The sequence below is a fragment of the Megascapheus bottae genome, chromosome 1, assembly GCF_031878675.1.
Source record: "Megascapheus bottae isolate mThoBot1 chromosome 1, mThoBot2.hap1, whole genome shotgun sequence".
NCBI lineage: Eukaryota > Metazoa > Chordata > Mammalia > Rodentia > Geomyidae > Megascapheus > Megascapheus bottae.
Genome location: NC_143509.1, coordinates 75,091,063 through 75,110,634, shown reverse-complemented (window position 1 = coordinate 75,110,634; position 19,572 = coordinate 75,091,063). Strand labels below are relative to the sequence as shown.

At 35.5% G+C, this 19,572-nt stretch overlaps 2 protein-coding genes across 2 annotated transcripts; one reads left to right on the top strand and one right to left on the bottom strand.

The window, feature by feature from the left end:
* Positions 1-9,904: 9,904 nt before the first annotated feature.
* LOC150069469 (olfactory receptor 5H17-like) lies at positions 9,905-10,843 on the top strand. The gene has a single exon (XM_090332763.1). It carries the CDS (start codon positions 9,914-9,916, stop codon positions 10,841-10,843), a length of 930 nt encoding a protein of 309 aa, XP_090188889.1. The 5' UTR covers positions 9,905-9,913.
* A 5,244-nt stretch (positions 10,844-16,087) lies between these two features.
* LOC150069468 (olfactory receptor 5H2-like) lies at positions 16,088-17,014 on the bottom strand. The gene has a single exon (XM_090332750.1). It carries the CDS (start codon positions 17,009-17,011, stop codon positions 16,088-16,090), a length of 924 nt encoding a protein of 307 aa, XP_090188876.1. The 5' UTR covers positions 17,012-17,014.
* Positions 17,015-19,572: the final 2,558 nt, after the last annotated feature.

Below are 19,572 nucleotides of genomic sequence, written 5' to 3'. Positions count from 1 at the left end.
TCCTATTTCAAATAACCAAATAAACGTATATATAATATATCAGATAACAAGGTAAGATACTGTAACAATATGAGATAACCAAGGGACAGCAAAAGAGATGATAAACAACAGTACATTAAGGACAACAACCACACATTATATATGGCTTTTATTTCTATAAGAGAATGGCTCTTATCAAACAAAAATGGTAATAATAATTCATTAAATACTGATGAGGAGAGCCGGGAGCATAGCCTAGTGGTAGAGTGCTAGCCTAGCGTGCATGAAGCCCTGGGTTTGATTCCTCAGTACCACATACTCAGAAAAAGCTGGAAGCAGTGCTGTGGCTAAGTGGCAAGGCACTAGCCTGGAGCAAAAAGTGTCTCGGGACAGTGCCCAGGCCCTGAATTCAAGCCCCAGTACTGGAAAAACAACAACACCAAAAAATACTGATGAGGATACCAATAAAGGGAAATCCGATACCGGCATTGCCAAGGCAAAGAAGTCTGTAATATTATCTCTAATTACCCATCAAAAAGCCACTAGTGGAACTGTGGCTCAAGTGGTAGAATATTAACTTTGACCTGAAAAGGTCAGAGACACCAACAAGGCCCTGACTTCAAACCTAGGACTGGCGCACACACACATAGACCAACTGTGATTACTTCATAGAAAGAATAAACTCCTTGATCTATGGCATATTTGACTACTATTGCAATGAATTGTATTTCTCCAAAAAGAGAAGAATTTAATGTCTTCATCATAAACATATGGCCAGATTATGGTTCTTTAGAAATTTCATTGTGCTAATATGTTATAACTTTTACATAATTTGCCACCAGAAAAATGTTTTCCCCATCCGTCTAGCTAACATGACCACTTCTTGCTTAGTAGCCTGCATTAGGACCTTGTCACTGTGGGATGACTGCTACGACATCATGTGAAAATTCAGTGATTAATCATGCTGTGAAAAGTAATTACAAAACTATGACGAAACCTCAGAATCAATAATTATATAACTCAACTTAATTAAAATATTTGAACAGACACTAAAATACAACAGATAGAACAGATAAGCCATGAGTTTATCATGATGTACTATTTGTGTAAAATACAAGTAAAATTATAGTAACATGTATTAATATTTTCCTGTGATGTATTAATATATTATCGTGAGATATATCTATAGATCAAAAGTAAACTAATGAAATCATTGACAAGTTTCCTCACATTGGAAGCATTAATGGGAAGTTTTTATTACCAAAGGCAGGAAGATTAAGCAGAAAGAGAAGGGTAAGGAAGGGAAAGGAAGTGGAGGGAAAAAATAGAAAGGGAAGATGAATAATTAGCTAATAATGAATATTAATTGTAAGTATTGCTTTGGATATAATACTAGATATTCTGGCACATCATGCTACATATTCCACATTTATCTTCTTACAGGAGCAGAGGCAATTTTATTACCTCAAAGGAGGAAAATCACAGGAGTTATTTGGTTTTTAAAAAGTCATATTCTCAACTTCAAATGGATGTACAAAGCTGAACAACACATCTTGATAGATTTCACTCAGCTTTCACCATTATCCTGCAACCCTCCTAATCCCCCTACTACCCTCAAGTTTTTTATTTTCATGGTATTTGAATGGAGTAGTATGACTTCATTCTCTCTCCTAACCTCTCCTCATTTGTCAACCCAACTCCATTTACCTCCCTCCCTAAACTTTACAAGTTCTAATTTCCCTTTATTCATTTTGTTTGATATTGAGTTAGTACTTATCCGAAATTCACCATTTGAATTTTCCCTTGCAAATACCATGTTGTGTTAATGTGTCTATGTCCCCACGTATTTATAAATTGAATCTATTGTCCACATATGAAATAAAATGTGTTTTATTTTTTCCCTGCTTTTTTATTTAAAGAATTTATTAACATTGATTTTTACATCATATTTCAAATGATGTATTTAACAAACAGGTATTCAAGAAGGGAATCTCTATATACAATCACTGGTACTTAGATTTTAGAATATAATTAAAATTATGCTGAGGGTTTGTAGATCATAGATACATATTAATCTATGTAATAAAAATTGTCTATAGAGTCATAAAATTTTATGACTCTGTAGTTGTGTTTATATTTCCAATACCCTGTCCATAGCGTTGGGTATGCAAATTTTGAGTCATCACTCTTGTACTGTTTGGATCTAATATATGTTTTAACCATCACTGATCTTTACCAATGATATTTTAGCTCCAGCAAACTTCTAAGAATGATTAATCAATGAAACTTTCAAGTATCTACTTTGGGGCTAGGAGCATTGTCTAGTAGTAGAGTGCTCTCCTAGTAAAAGTGAAGCCCTGGATTTAATTTCTGGGCACCACATACACAGAAAAAGCCAGAAGTGGTGCTGGGGCTCAAGTGCTAGAGTGATAGCTGAAGAGCTCAGGGACAGTGCTCAGGCCCAAAGTTCAAAAACCTCCACCCCCAAAAAACCCTACTTGTTCTCAGTATATTTCTGTCATGACTTCTGAAGAATTTACCTTTTATCTCAGATAAACTTTTACTGTGGAGTTAATTGCTTATCAATTTTTGGCATGAAATATGTTAAAAATAAACTTATTTTTATTGTTATGAGTGGATGTTCATGAACCAGTTGGTTTTACTGAAGTAAGGAGACAGGGTCTGCCTGGCTCCATCTTGGCCATATGGTGGACAATAAGGAATTGGGGTTTACTGGGACCATCTTTCCTTCATGGTGGAGGAAAGGGAAGTGCCAGCTGCCAGGTGAGAGGCTTGCCTAACAATAGGTTACTGGACCTGTCAGTCTTGATTCTTGAACACTCAAGTTTCCTGTGACGCTGCCCACTGATCCTGATACTATTTAGGCCCCGAACAGTCCAGGGCAGGTTTCCACACCTCCTGTCCTATCTCTTGTCTCCTCTGGTCAACATGGTGTCACATTTCTGCTCTCCATTGGAGCTAATCTGGCTTGTTAGTATTATTTCTCTGGTCTTTTCTCTCCTGCTCTCATGGCTCAATTTCCTAACAGTGTTAAGTGTTGGGCTGCAGGACTTTGGGATAGAAGTCCAAATAATAAAGTTTATAATAAAGTCTCCTTTATTTGCTATCTCAAAATGTGACTTCTCTCTTTTCTCATGGTACAACATAATAAAAGCAGTTTACACAGGATTTATCATTTTACAAAGCGTTTCAAGAATACAATACATCTTAATCAATGGCATCCCTTTCAACCTTCTTACCCACCCCCACTGCTACACAGTTGATTTTTATTTATGAAAAATGTAAGTGGCTCAAGTGCTAGAGTGATAGCCTTGAACTGAAGAGCTTGGGGACAGTGACCAGGTCCAGGATTCAAGCCCACAACTGACAAGGAAAGAAAAGAAGGAAGAAATAAGAAGGAAGGAGAGAGAAAGAGAGGGAAGGAAGGAGGGAGGGAAGGAGGGCAGGAGGGAAGGAGGGAAGGAGGGAAAGCAAGAGAGAAACTCAAACATGGTGGCCATATTTCTATAATCTGTCAATTGAATTGTTTTTCTTAGAGCAGAGTAAGGCACAGAAGTCTTTTTTTATTGTAATTAGTAAAAGGGTTACATGATATTTGCCAGGTAGAAGGTGCATTAATTCACATACATTGATACCCTTTCACATGTCTTGGTATCCATTACCCTCCCCCCCACACCCCCCACCCGTCTTGGTTTTCCCCCCTTCCCTATCAAATTTCAAATAAGCAAATACAAATAAATTCAATATATCAGATAACAAAGTGAGATACTGTAACAATATGAGATAACCAAGGGACAGCAAAGGAGATGAGAGACAACATAGTACATTAAGGACAACAATCATTCGTTATATGGCTTTTGTTTCAGTATCCTGGAGGTCCTTTCAATTAGCTTCATACTATATGACCTTATGTATCAAGATTTTGCTCTATTACAGTTCTCTGCTAGTAGAGCCCAAGGTTTCTACTGATTATGACAAATGAGGGAAACCATTGAGCCTAAGTTCCTTTGAGTCTGGCTTACTTTACTTAATATGATTTTTTCTAAGTCTTTCCATTTCTTAACAAATGGGGCGATGTTGGTTTTTCTGACAGCAGCATAGAATTCCATTGTGTACAAATACCACAACTTGTTGATCCACTCATCAACTGAGGGACATCTAGGTTGGTTCCATATCTTTGCTATGGTAAATAGTGCTGCAATGAACATTGTTGTGCTAGTGGATTTAGTATGCCCTTCTTTCTGGATGGTTGGGTAAATGCCAAGTAGTGGAATTGCTAGGTCATAGGGGAGTTCTATGTTTAGCCTTTTGAGGCACTGCCACACTGCTTTCCATAGTGGTTGAACGAGTTTGCACTCCCACCACAGTGTAGTAGTGATCCCTCCTGGCCACATCCCCTCCAGCATCTGTTATTATTCGTTTTCCTGATCCTGGCCATTCTAACTGGAGTGAGGTGGAATCTTAGAATTGTTTTGATTTGCATTTCTTTTATGACCAGAGATGTTGAGCATTTCTTCATGTGTCTATAGGTCATTTTTGTTTCTTCTTCAGAGAAGACTCTCTTTAAGTCTTTGGTCCATTTTTTAATGGGATGGTTGTTACTTTGGAGATTAGTTTTTGAGTGATTTAATTTTTTGAGCTGTTGATATATTTTAGATATGAGGCCTTTGTCCGTTGTTTGGTTGGTGAAGATCTTCCTAATTAATTTACTAGCTATGTCCTTTGCCATACAAAAGCTTCGCAGTTTAATGCAGTCCCACTTATCCAGTCTTTCTCTGATTTGTTGTGATTCTTGGACCTTATTAAGAAAGTTTCAACCTGTGCCAAGGAGGCCTAGTGTATCTCCTATTCCTTCCTGTAAAGTTTTCAGTGTGTCAGCTTTTATCTCCAGGTCTTTGATCCATTTGGAGTTAATTCTAGTGCAAGGTGACAAAGAAGGATCCAACTTTAGTTTTCTGCAGGTGCTTAACCAGTTCTGCCAGCACAACTTGTTGAAGAGGCTGTCTTTCTTCCATTTTATTTTTTTGGCTCCCTTGTCAAAGATTAGGTGGCCGTAGGTCTGTGGTTTAGTATCTGGGTCCTCAGTTCTATTCCATTGGTCTTCAGGCCTGTTCTTGAGGCACAGAAGTCTTGAACCAGCCTCTAGGCCTCATTCAAACCTGCAAAGACACAATGACATGGCCCTTCTGAAAACTTGCTCTTTCCCCTTTGTAATTTCCAATTTTTCTCTATACAAGACAATAAAGTTTTTCTCATATTTTCAGTCCTCTATGGTGAAGACCCCATTAATGACAAGGTTTTATAAATGCTAATTAGAAACGAAGACTTCAGATCTACATCCACAAATATTGAAACAAATCCACTCTTTGAAAAACTGTCTTGGAAATTCAAAAGCATCCATGTTAAAGGAAAGCATATAAGTCATGTCTTATTGAGGACTTTACTTTGAGTTTCTTTAGATATTCTATGTCACATTTGCTTAGTGGAATTTTTTTCCATCAAATTTGATTTTTCAAGTGAGGTTGCAATGGATGCATCTGGAAATAAGGTGTACCTTTCCTAAACAAACTATTTTACTTAGAGTTGTATCCTGAGGGAAACTGGATCTTCTATTTATTAATGGCATGTTTGGCCATTACTAGTCAAAAACCTCAGAAGAGTTTTATAGAACTGGGTTTTCTATACATTTTATAGAACTATAGTCAAATAAGCATAAAGTATCATCTATGATAGAAATGATGATTAAAGTTCTGATTTTATTTTTCCATAATAGAACTGTGTACAATGTCTAAATGTTGGTGGTTCCAGAAGTTTCTGGTGCCTGTGAGACCAACTCACCTCTCATACATGTCCAAATTCACTGGGTCCATTATTTTGGTTTGCATGTTATCCTACAGGGACCCTCTAGCAATCTCACAGGAATTTTGTATCAGTACTCATCCATTTCTGGTTGACTCACTGTTCAGTGGAAACCTATATAAACAGCTTTCTAACAAGAATGGCAGAGGAAATCTCCAACATGAATCAGTGTGCAAAGATTTACTACTTTTATCACCATCAACTTTCTAATGCTCTTTTTTTCTGTTTTATAAGCTAATACGTTTTTCTCCTTGGTGGTCAGTTCTGGGACTTGACATTGGCCTGGGAACTGGCCCTGAATTTTTTTTTCCTCAAGGCCAGCACACTATCATTGAGCAATAACTCCACCTGAAATTTTGTGGGAGGTTTTTACATACAGTCTTTCCTGGCCTGATTGGCTTTGAACTACAAACCTCATATATGAGCTTCCTGACTAGTTTCCTGATTACTGGGACACCAGTGCCCTGCTAAAGAGCTAGTACTTTTTAAAGGATCTCTACTGTAGTTTTCACTATATGGGTAAGACTGAAGTGATTTATACATTTTAAATCATTTACATTCATGTTAACATTTAGGTTACATTTACAAGATTCTGCCATGTGTGAAACTGATTGCAATACCTCTTTTTTCTTGCTCTTGGGCTAAAAATGTTCAAAATCAAAACCCTCTTAAACTTTGTTTTCTTCAATGATGTGCAAGTTTTGCTTCTATATGTCTTTATTTAATGATGTGGAATTTATAAACAACTTAAAATTAAGTGTCTAGATTTAAAGATTCAAGTCTTTGTATTTACATGAAAACTCTTCCTGATGATGCTGAGAAAATATCCCATTGCATTTCATTTGTCTTGGATTCCTCCTAAACGGTTTCAAAGTCAGTAAAAATATTGATTCTATATTTTCACCCACCTCTGTTAATATTTTAATGAGCATTTCATATATAAATCAAGATATAGGGTGAAAAATATATTTCCATCACCCTTCTTGCACTTTTGACTTAACAAACACTCCTATACAAACTAAATTTGATCGTTTTTAATTAGGTAGTTATTTTCAGGATTGGAGGAAATCATACTCCAAATAAAATATATTTAAAATGGAATTATTGCTATTGTTTTCAACATTGCCTTTAGAAAACTCCTTTGTTCTGTTGAATAATATTTTGCCAAAAGAGTTGGTGAGTAAGAAAATGTTACTACATAAAAGAAATATGGTTTTTAGAGAAAGCATATTTCAGTCCATGAATTAACAAAGGTAAGGAAGCTTATATATTTTATTATAAATATTTAATATTTAGTCTATGATGTTCACTACATATGTATATATACATACTAAAATATTCCACGTAGACAAATAAACATTCCATTATTACATATCATAAATTTTTTGAAAGTACTTATATTGTATTACCAGCATACAATATAATATGTCAGTAACAGTTATTATGTTCATATTGCTTTTAAAATTAAATATATAGGGACTTTAAACTATGGAAAGATCAGCCAAAATGTTAGTATATTTTGGTATACATTTTCATGTCAGTTTCAAAGCATTACATTCTATTTCATGTTCAGACTTACTAGCTACTTTCTTCTTTTGACTCCTCTGCGCTTAACCACATTTTTTCTTTTAATACTTGGCTCACGCTATTTCCCACTCTACCCCTATTTCCTGCTCATTTTGTTTTTTAACAGTGTCATTTCTTTCCCTATTTTCACCAGTTTTTCCCCCAACCACTCTCCCTACTTTGTTTTTATTTACATCAAAACATTTAGTTTTCTTGTTCCTCCTTTTATTTTTTGATGTACACTAGATCTTGATCAGTGTCACCCCTTTCAATGTTCTCATCCACCTCCCTCACCTGCCCTTTCCCACATTCTTCTTCATTTTGTAGGATACACATTTATCTGCCCCTTTCGCCTTGACTCTCCTACACCTTTCAAGTGCAAGTACTTGGTATCTTATTTTGCTGAACTTTGATAGGATCAGTTTGCTCAGTAAAATTTTTTCTAGTGATTATTTTCCTCTTAATTTTCAGTTTCGGGATTTGTGTTACAATTGGAAATTCATTTATTAAATAAAAACAGACTGAGACTAGAGAGTTCTATCTCAATCAGGGCTGCTAGTCCCATTTTACCCTTCAGAGGTTACAATTCACTTGGTGTTGTTTTTGTGATCACAAAAAATAACTGTAGTCTAGGTATAATCTTTAATGAAATTTTTAGCCTCAAAATCCATTTTATCCATGTGCTAATTCTGCATTTGTTTTTGACTGAGGCAACCTAAACCAAGAACTGTCATGTTAAATCTATATGCAAGGGAAATGAAATCAAGTGTCTAACCCTTTTTGACATATTGCATAGTTGTTCATTTCTGCCCATCAAAAAGAATCCAAGCAGCAATTCCTATGAGAAAGAGCTCATATGTACCCATGTATTATAAAGTGTCCACATTATAGCTTCCTTAATATAACTTTAACAGAATACTACCCTATTTCATTATCTTTATTTCTGCATGTTTAGGGTATTCAGAACTATGCCTAGGGTATTAAGAACTATGTCATTATTCCAATGACATCTAAGTAATACTTTTTCTTCAGTCTTTTAGATGTACATCATGTGGATATTAGAAGATGTTCCTTAAACAGAACAAAGGCTTTAAATTTTATTGTTTAAATTTCACTGATTTTTTTATTTTTTTATTTTTATTTTTTTGTCAGTAGTGGGACTTGGACTCTGGGCCTGGGTGCTATCCCTGAGCTCTTCAGCTCAAGGCTACTGCCCTACTCCTTGAGATCCTGTGTCACTTCTGGTTTTCTAGTGGTTAATTAGAGATAAAAGTCTTACAAACTTCAGTGCCAGGGCTGGCTTTGAACCGCCATCCTCAGATCTCTGCCTCCTGAGGAGCTCTTTGATTACAGATGTGAGCCACCGCACCTGGCCCGATTTATTTATTTTTAATGATAGGAATTGAACTAATTGACCTATACTCCAGCCTCCACTTGATTTTAGTTTTCATGAAGGTTTATCCAGTGACCAGATTACTGTTTTTTGCATCATTGTACACCCTTAAAACTTTGCTAATATGTCAGGCAATCCCACTGACTGTATATTCTGAATTCATAGGATTTTATCTTCTGTCATTTTTTCACTCCAAGTGTCATAATGTGTATATACTGGGGACTTCAGTGTTATTCAAGGATTGTAAAGTATGTATTCCTTTATACTTTAACTTTATAATTTGAATTTTTGTCTTGTCTTTATCATAGGTTTTTTTCAGTCCATGAATATGTATATTCTGGTCTGGGAATTTCTCAACAATACCACAATCCCTGATTGAAGTCATAACAGTCCCTGATTAGTATCCTAATTCCACTGTTCTCTCCCTAAAGACATTTATACTCTACAAATTCTTAATTAAAATATTCTATTTCATCATTAAACTTATTCAAAATATCCTTGAAGAATAAAGTGAAATTCCTTCACACTATAATCCAGGGTTCCTAAATACTTTTTCTTTAGGTCTTGAACCATATTAGGAAATGAAGTTCTCCTTTCAATGTAGTAGTTTTTTTTTTCTTTTTTTCCAGTCCTGGGGTTAGGCTTAGGGTCTGAGCACTGTCCTTGGATTTTCTCATGGATAGAGCTCTACCACTTGAGTCACAGAACCACTTCTGGCTTTTTTGTTCTATGAATGTGGTACTGAGGAATCAAACCTAGGTCTTTGTGCATACTAGTCAAGCACTCCACCACTAGGCCAAACTCCCAGCCCTTCAACGTAGTGGTTTTAATAAACTGATCAGAAGTTTGCTTAGAAGTTCTCTCATTTAACCAAATTAATTGCTTCCTACATATCTATTGAACTGACTTAACTTAAATTGTTGTCATTTTTAAGTTAGCGAAGTTATTTTCTTCTGCTATGATAGTAATGTAGAATTCATGCTGAAAAAGTATACTAACTTATTAACTCTACTCCTACAGTTCCCACTCTATAAATCTTAGTGAATGTTATTTTATGTTAACTTTACTCAGATACACAGGACATCCAGTGAGGACATGGAAAAAGATAACACAACAGTGGTGACAGAATTTGTATTCACCGGACTCACAGGTCAACCACAGTGGAAAATCCCACTGTTCCTGTTTTTCTTCGTGGTATATCTTATGACTATTTTGGGAAATTTCAGTCTCATTGGTCTCATCTGGAAGGATCCTCATCTTCACATCCCTATGTATTTATGTCTTGGCAATTTAGCTTTTGTAGATACGTGGTTATCATCCACAGTGACACCAAATATGCTGCTCAATTTGCTAGACAAAAACAAGTTGATCTCTCTCCCTGAATGTATGATTCAGTTCTTTTCCTTTGCAGTTAGTGTAACTACGGAGTGTTTCCTTTTGGCAGTAATGGCTTATGATCGCTATGTAGCAATCTGCAGACCTTTACTTTATCCAGTAATTATGACCAACAAACTCTGTACACAACTACTAGTCTTATCATTTGTAGGTGGCTTTATTCATGCTGTAATTCATGAAAGTTTTTTATTCCGATTAACTTTCTGTAAATCAAACATAATATATCACTTTTATTGTGATGTTATACCATTGTTAAAGATTTCCTGCACAGATCCTTCTCTTAATTATCTCATTATTTTTATTTTCTCTGGCTCCATACAAGTATTCTCCATCATGACCATTCTTACATCTTATACCTTTGTTCTTTTCACAATTTTAACAACAAAGTCTGAAAAAGGAATGAGAAAAGCCTTTTCCACTTGTGGAGCCCATCTCCTATCTGTGTCTTTGTACTATGGTCCCCTTCTCTTCATGTATGTGCATCCTGCCTCTTCACAAGCAGATGATCAAGATATGATCCTCTCTTTATTTTACACTGTCATAATTCCTGTTTTAAATCCAATCATCTATAGTCTGAGAAACAAGCAAGTCATAGGGTCTCTGAAAAAAATATTGAAAAGGAATGATTAGACCTTATATTATTTTCCACTTTCTCTCTCTCTCTCTCTCTCTCTCTCTCTCTCTCTCTCTCTCTCTCTCTCTCTCTCTCTCTCTCTCTCTCTCTCTCTTTTGTTGTTGTTGTTGTTGTTGTTGATGGTGGTGGTGGTGGTGGTGGTGGTGGTCATGGAGTTTGGACTCTTGGCCTGTATGCTGTGCCTGAGCTCTTCAGCTCAAGGCTACCACCTTACCCCTTGAACCACAGCACCACTTCCAGTTTTCTAGTAGTTAATTGGAGATAAGAGTCTCATGGTCTTTAACGCCTGGGCTGGCTTTGAACCACGATCCTCCAAATCTCAGCCTCCTGAATAGGTAGGATTATAGGAGTGAGACATTGTATCCAGCTTTGCTTTGCTTTTACTATAATAATTTCAAAATTGGAAGAAAAGTAACTGCATTCTGTCATCCACAATGTTGTTTTGCAATTATTTTTATTATGTGAAAAATTTCAGTACTTACATGTATATAGTTGATAAATCCATAAAATCTTTAATGAAATATTTGTTTCATATGACATAAATTAAAGCAGAAACAAGGAAAATGTATGTCATTACATTATAACTTTATAGAGTGATGAAATACTGTATTCCCTGAAAAATTTGGAAGTACACTTTACATAGAAAATTCTGCAATGCAGACTATGATTCATATCATATTAATGTAACTCCAGTTTTCTCTTTCAGCTAATACAAGAAATTTTCAGAAATACTAATAGACATTCAATCTTCTTTAAATACACCATTTATGGGAAAGGCAATGGTGGATTTCAAAGAAATGTAACAAACTACATTTTGCTAATGAATTTTTTAATTAAAGAATTTATTAACATTTATTTTTACATCATATTTCAAATGACGTGTTTATCAAACAGGTATTCAAAAAGGGAAACTATATACAATCACTGGCACTTAGATTTTAGAACATAATCAAAATTAGGCTGAGGGTTTGTATGTCATAGATACATAATAATCTATGTAATAAAACATTATATCTATAGAGTCATATGTTTTTATGACTGTGCAGTTGTATTTATATCTCCAATACCATGTCCATAGCATTGGGTATGCAACTTTTGAGTCATTGCTCTTGTACTGTTTGGGTCTAATAGCCACATGTAAGGATATTATGCGCCTTTTGTTCCTTTGGTCTTGACTTGTCTCAGAAGTTTGATGTCTATTGCTTACCCCAGTTATAATAGCCATTATCAAGAAATCTAATAACAACAGATACTGGTGGGTATATGGTCAAAAGGAAATGGTACTGCACTGTCGGTGGTAATGTAAACTTGTCCAACCACTCTTAGAACTGTATAGAGGTTCCTCAGAATACTAAATATAGCACTTCCCTATGACCCAGCAATCCCACTTCTGGGCATTTACCTAAATGACCATAAGCAAAGCCATGCAAAGCTACCAGTACAACCATGTTCATTGCAGCATTATTTACCATAGTCAAGATATAGAACCAACCCAAATGCCCCTCAGTAGATGATTGGTTCGAGAAGATGTGGTACTTATACACAATGGAATTTGATGCTGCCATCATTAAGAATGGCAATGCCACATTTGTAAGGAAATGGAAAGACTTGGGAAAAAAATCATATTAAGTGAAATAAGCCAGACCAAAAGAAACATGGGCTTCATGATTTCCCTCATTTTTAATAATTATTAAATGTTTAGAATAGTCCTAGGAGAGGATCACAATAGCTCAATAGCTGTAGACATATGATTGTGTAAGATAATGCTAATCGAAATGAGCTCCAAGATATGCAAACAGGAGGTTGCTGTTTGTGATGTACTGTATGAAGTTATTTCTTTTTTCTTTCATTTTTTTCTTTGGTTTATCCCCTGTTGTTGCTGTATTTTATTTTAGTATTCTGTGTCTTATATATAGGTTTATCTGATTTTGGGAAAAGGAAGGGAAACAACATAATGATGAGACAAAAGACAAAGGGTGAACCAAAGGAACAGTTATATTCACAAGACAATATGCTGGAAATGAACTTTTCAATTTGAGGGGGGAAGATGGGGGAGGTGAAGGAAGGTAGGAGAAAAAGAAATGTATTCATTACATATGTAACTGTTACTCCTCTGTGCATCACCTTGACAATAAAAATAAACACATAAGTAATTTTAACAATGTGCTCATTGATTGTAAATTAGAGAAATAAAACATTTCACCAATTAATCTATTATACAATAACTACCTTGAGAATCAAAGTATATTTTGTCTTAAAAAGATTTCCAGTGCATAGCTAGTAAATAGTTAAAATTCTAGCTGTCTAGGAGGCTAAGAACTGAAGATCATGATTGTAGATAGCTAGGGCAGGAAAGTCTGTGTGATTAATTTCTTTTTTTATTTATTTATTTATTTTTTTGCCAGTCCTGGGCTTGAGCTCAGGGCCTGAGCACTGTCCTTGGATTTCCTCAAGGCTAGAGCTCTACCACTTGAGCCTCAGCACCATTTCCGGCTTTTTTTTTTAATGTATGTGGTACCGAGGAATCGAACCCGGGTCTTCGTGCATGCTAGGCAAGCACTCTACCACTAGGCCAAACTCCCTGCCCCGATTAATTTCTTATTAACCACCAAGAAATGGAGATCTGTGATAAAGCTCTGGTTTTGAACAAACAAGTTCAGACATATCACATAGGCCCTGAGTTCATGCCCTAGTGCCAGTACAAAGAAAAAAGGAAAAAGAAATTCCAATTATGTTTTACACACAAAATTGTGCTGCTCAGTCTGGGACTAATATCACATAGTCTCCATAGAAACATCAGACTTCCATTGAGTGAATAGAACAAATTCCGGAAAGATCGATATCATTCAATACTATTTTATAATACCCTTTTGGGAAATGGTCAATTTTACTTCTTAATAGAAATTTATCTTCTATGAGGTAATGAATGAACATTGCAACATAACCTAGGAAACAAAAAGAAATTATAACAAGGTGTGCTAAAGAAAAGAAAAAGAACAAGAAAAACTTCTGCTTGCATCATCATGCCTATTTGAATAAAAAAGAGGAACAGATTTTTTTTTCTTGTGCAATCTGATGAGACTTATTAACTCACAGCCTATAGTGAAAGAGAGAGTATTGTTGAACATTGGGAGCGAAAAGAAAATAGGGAAATCAAGCCAAACCAAAATGACAGAAACAACAACCAAACAACAAAAGCAGATACAAAGTAACTGAAATTCGCAATTCACATAGTAACTTTAGCACATATTACCTAAAGTTAAGAAAATGTATCAGATATGATATCATAGAGCCAGTGAGGCCCTAAGTAAGAAAATATCCTTAAATGATCCATTCCTTCACTTTTTATAATATTTAAATAAAATGAACTATCCACATACATGTCTATTCTTGCCGATTATTTTTTAAAGCAAGAATTTCAGAATTTTGCTTACTGATACCACTGTGTCCTTCTTTCTGAAATATATTTACTCCTGTGTTTGCAACATTTTACATCTTCCAGGCTGTTGATATTTGCTGCCTTAACATTGAAAATTCATATGAAATTCCTACAAGAAATCATACCCATCTTCACTAATTTTGATGGATTTTCACTGCTATAAGATTATGTACATAACTGTATATATGTATACACATGCATACGTACATGTACATATTATACATATACACATTCACTTGCAGATGCACACATATGTATACTATATGTACATATATATTAAACATGTGTGTTTTACACACATATATGAACTTTTCCTCATTCTCACATTTATCTGCTACATTCAATAAAAATATATTAATTTGTTTCTGCAGCTTATTCTTCTACAATTTTTTCTAATATGATCATTTTCAAACCCCCAGAAATGAGACTTTGAAAGCTTTCTGGAAAAAGCTTTACCCTCAGGTAGAAGTTTTTGCTCCAAGTCAGCCAACACAAAACCCAACTTTTCCTGCTCCAAGATTTCCAGTTAAAATTTTTATTTTCATCAAGTTCAAGGAATATCTCTAATTTTAATACTTTTATCATGTGATTTCAGAATAATAGCTTGCAATACTTTTCACTCAATTGTAGCATGTGGTTGTTTAGTGTTCTTTGACTTAGATTATCCTTGAAAATCACACCAATGTTCTGATCAGAGGATTTACATGTGTCTAAACCTTATTATATTCACGAACTAAGATGAAAGTATACAAGACTGTGAAGTGCTTTTTTACTTATCTCATTTAATCATGCTCTAAACATTCAACTTGATTTCCTTATGAGTTTTCCAGTGATCTATGGAAATAGGTACTAATAACTTAAGTCATTAATAGTCTAGAGAACAGGAAGTTCTGATCATGGAAGTGACACAGGAAGAATGCATAAGGTCAGTTCCGATCCACTGGTGCCCAGATCAAGTATTATACAGATGTTGACACTTTTGTTTACAGAAGGGAGAAGCAGAGCAACCAGAATCAGAAAAAAAAAATCTTCAGATGTTCAGACTCAAAAAGAGCAGTGGGGCCAGGAGTTTGGCCTAGTGGTAGAGTGCTTGCCTAGCATGCATGAAGACCCATGTTCGATTCCTCAGTACCACATACATAGAAAAAATCCAGAAGTGTTGGGAGGCTCAAGTGTAGAGCTGTAGCCTTGAGAAAGCCCAGGGACATTGTTCAGGCCCTGAGCTCAAGCCCAGGACTGGCAAAAAAAAAAAAGAGCAGTAAAATTTATCACAAGGCCAGGAGGATATCTATACAGGATAGAAAGGCAGCATTCCCTGGTATAAACTGAAAGTTTGTTCCTCAAATTGAGGAGGTTTAAATAGAGCCAAAGTTCCTTTAGAAGCTATGTCCAGGGGCAGTGGAAAACCTCTCTGTTAACATTAGCCCATTCCTACAAGCGTAAAAAAACAGCAAAGACGTAGGGCCTGTTGTGTCCACTCACCCCTCTATTCCTAGCTACTCATTTGTCCCACAAAATTCACTATCCAGCATAATGAAAAAAAAAAAAACAAAGTTGTTATCATACTTCACCAACACAAGTTGAGTAGAAAGACTGTGAGTTAAAGGTCAACGTTAGGCAAAATGTGTGTGTGTGTGTGTGTGTGTGTGTGTGTGTGTGTGTGTGTTCCCAAATGAATTTGTGATGACTATTTTGTTTAAAAGAAAAAGGATACATTTACAAAAATGACACTTAATAATGTACAAGTTTATAAAGTATTTTATTTTCTTCTTTAATTATTATAGTCTTTTCAGTATCAGATCTAAATATTTCTTTTAAATATTTTTGTCACTGAATCTATGACCTGCTTATTTCTCAAACTGTAGATAATGGGATTTAACAATGGAATTATGACAGTATAAAATAGAGAATCCATCATAACCTGGTCATCTGATTGTGCAGAAGAAGGGAGAAGATACATGAAGAGAAGAGAACCAAAGTATAAAGATACAGATAAGAGATGGGCCCCACAGGTGGAGAAGGCTTTCCTTATGCCTTTGGCAGATTTCTTTTTTAAGATTGTAATGAGAACAAATGTGTAAGAAGCAAGAACAGTCCCAATGGTGAATGCTTGTATTGAACCAGAGAAAATGAAGATAATTAGATAATTAAGTGACGGCTCGGTGCAGGAAATCTTTAGTAATGGCATAATATCACAATAAAAGTGATGTATTATGTTAGAATTACAAAAGGTTAGCCTGAATAAAAAACATTCATGAAGTGTGGAATGAAGAAAGCCTCCTATAAGTGACAAAACTAGTAGCCGGATGCAGAGTGTGTTGGTCATAATCACTGGATAAAGTAAAGGTTTGCAGATGGCCACATAGCGGTCATAAGCCATTGCTGTCAGGAGAAAACATTCTGTTGTTACACTGACTACAAAGGAAAAAAACTGTATCTTGCATTCAGTAAGAGATATCACATTCTTCTCTGTTAACAAGTTCACCAGCATCTTCGGTGTCACTGTGGTTGATAACCAAGCATCTACAAAGGCTAAATTCCCAAGGAATAAATACATGGGGCTGTAAAGGTGAGGATCCCTCCAGATGATAGCAACGAGACCAAGGTTTCCCATGACGGTGAGAAGATATATCAGCAAGAACACCAGGAACAAGGGCATTTTCCACTGTGCTGGATACGGAAGTCCTGTGAGAACAAACTCTGTCAGCAATGTTGTATTCTCCATTTGCAAGTTCCCCTCAGTTGTCTCCTGGAAGAAAAAGCATTAATTTTAAGAGCATTCTTGAAACATGGATGAAATGAAAACTAGAATAAGCCTAGGCATTTATTTTTTCCATATATTTTTATTGTAATTAATAGAAGGGTTACATTATATTCACCAGATAGAAGGTGCATTACTTCACAAACATCAATAACGTTTCTTATGTCTTGGTTACCATTTCCCTCCCCCCACCCCTGCCCCTCATCTTGTTTTCCCCCATCCCTATCCAATTTCAAATAACCAAATACCCATATATACAACATATCATATTATAAGGTGAACTACTGTAATAAGAAAAGATAACTAAGAGACAGCAAAAGAGAGGAGAGATAACATAGTATATTGAGGATAATAATCACTCTATATAGCTTTTGTTTCTATATCTTGGAAGTCCTTTCATTTAGCGTCATACTATATGGCCTTATATATCTAGGTTTTGTTCTATTGTAAATCTCTGCTAGGAGAGCCCAAGGTTTCTACTGATTATGACAAATGAAGGAAACCATTGAGCTTATATTCCTTTGAGTCTGGCTTATTTCACTTAATATTATTTTTTCTAAGTCTTTCCATTTCCTTACAAATGGGGTAATGTTCTTTCTGACAAGCCTAGGCATTTATAAGAATGATGTCTATACTTGATAAATTCACTCTAGTTGATGGAAAGTATTTGAAGGGATTTGTAAGAAGCAAATGAATCTAGTATTTTCCTTTATTCCATTTTTTATTAACTAATACATGTAAGGAGAAAGAAGGGCATATAGATTCAGGATCAAGGACAAAGATTATTTAGAGTTGAAATCTCCATGACAAACTTTAATCTTCACCTTAGTGCATGATGTACATACTCCTAAAACTTTTAAGACAGATAATGAAAATCCCTTATATAGTTTTCTTATAGAAAATATGATCTAAGGGTGAGAAATGAGTCTGAAGTGTTAGTTATATTCACTCACTTTGGATTCTGAGCCCCTCCAATTGTAGTTCTCTCAGGAAGCTTGTAACTGGACCCAGCCCTGGACTAGGCAGGCCCAGCAGCTCCCTCCACCCTCCTAGTCTCTCCTCCCACAGGAAAACCCAAACCATCCAGCTTCTAACCATTCTCTTCTACCTAGACAGAGGCATACAGTAGCCATTCTCTCTCCTCAGGGGCAATATGCCCCCTCCCTAATAAACTCCTTCATTCTCCTCCTGCCTGCCTCTGTGTGATCCTGTGCAGTGGTTTGCTTACAAGAAGTAAAAAGTCATAATTTCTATTATTGAGATATCAAATTCACATAAATGTCAGAATTTTCTTAACAGATTGATCAACAAAATACAGAATGTAAGGGATAATTATATGAATACTTAAAATATGAAGTATAGAAATAAAATTCAGAAACACAACACTGATGATTCATAGACATGCAAACTCCTTAGTCAAGGTCCAAGAAAACATGAATATGATGAGGAACGAAGAGAATTAATTGAAAAGTATTCAAAATGTAAAATAAATAGGAATCCTTGATACATTTACTGTGATGAGATATGTGATTGAAAGAACCCAGGTGATTGACAGTAATACAGAAGAAATCATAAAAAATCCAAATAAGATGTAATAGATGTAATTAATAAACCTTCTATTAACAAATATATTAAATGAGATTTATTATACTATTTGAAGTGTTAGCTATGCATGACAGATACACTGAATTCTGGCAAAAGCAAAAGAGAAATGAAGAGATAAGAACTGTGAGGTGATATTAAACAGAATAGAGACCAGATTATGTCAGAACATGTCTATAATCTCATCATTTGTGAGGCAGAGATTGGAGGTCCACAAGCTCCAAGCCAGTCTGTCCTTCCTATACAATATGAAACATATCACATTTGTTTAATAACAGACTATACAGGACAGGGAAACATGTTACTAGGTAGAAGGAAATGGACTCCACCTCTAACCACATCCATACTAAGGATGCTTAGAGATGAATACTTCTCCTACAGCTCAAAACACAAATTTTATCCCTAGTGCGTCTGGATTGAATGATGTTGATTCCTAAAGTGCTTTATTAAATGACAACTCCTTTGTATAACTCTAAAGATAATTTTTTTAAAAAATAAGCAAAACCATAAGTTTTGTCAATCAAACCAAACTACCATAGATTTGGGATTTAGAGAGGGGAAGATAAAGAGCTAGAAACCAAGCACTTTTAAAATTGCATCTCCAGTTGAGATACGTAGGCTTGAGCAGATGTTCTCCACATAGGCCAAAGGAACTGCTAGTGTGAGCTGTGACCTATGGCAGATGTGTGGAGGAAGTGTTGGGGAATGAATTTTGTCTGAGGAGTGGCCATGATAATTCATTTTGTTGCCACTACACATTTACATAGGTGATACTCTTGATCCCAGTTTTTCTAAGTTAGAGTTAAACCCATTCAATAAATTCATTTACTGCATTGTGCCCAACAGGAGAGAAAAGGTTCTTCATGCCCTTAGAGATTTTTATTACAGGCTGTGAATCCTGACAAATATTATGTCAAGACCTA

Coding starts and splice junctions, on each gene's coding strand:
- LOC150069468 (XM_090332750.1), bottom strand. CDS start 17,011: ATGGAGAATACAACATTGCTGACAGAGTTTGTTCTCACAGGACTTCCG.
- LOC150069469 (XM_090332763.1), top strand. CDS start 9,914: ATGGAAAAAGATAACACAACAGTGGTGACAGAATTTGTATTCACCGGA.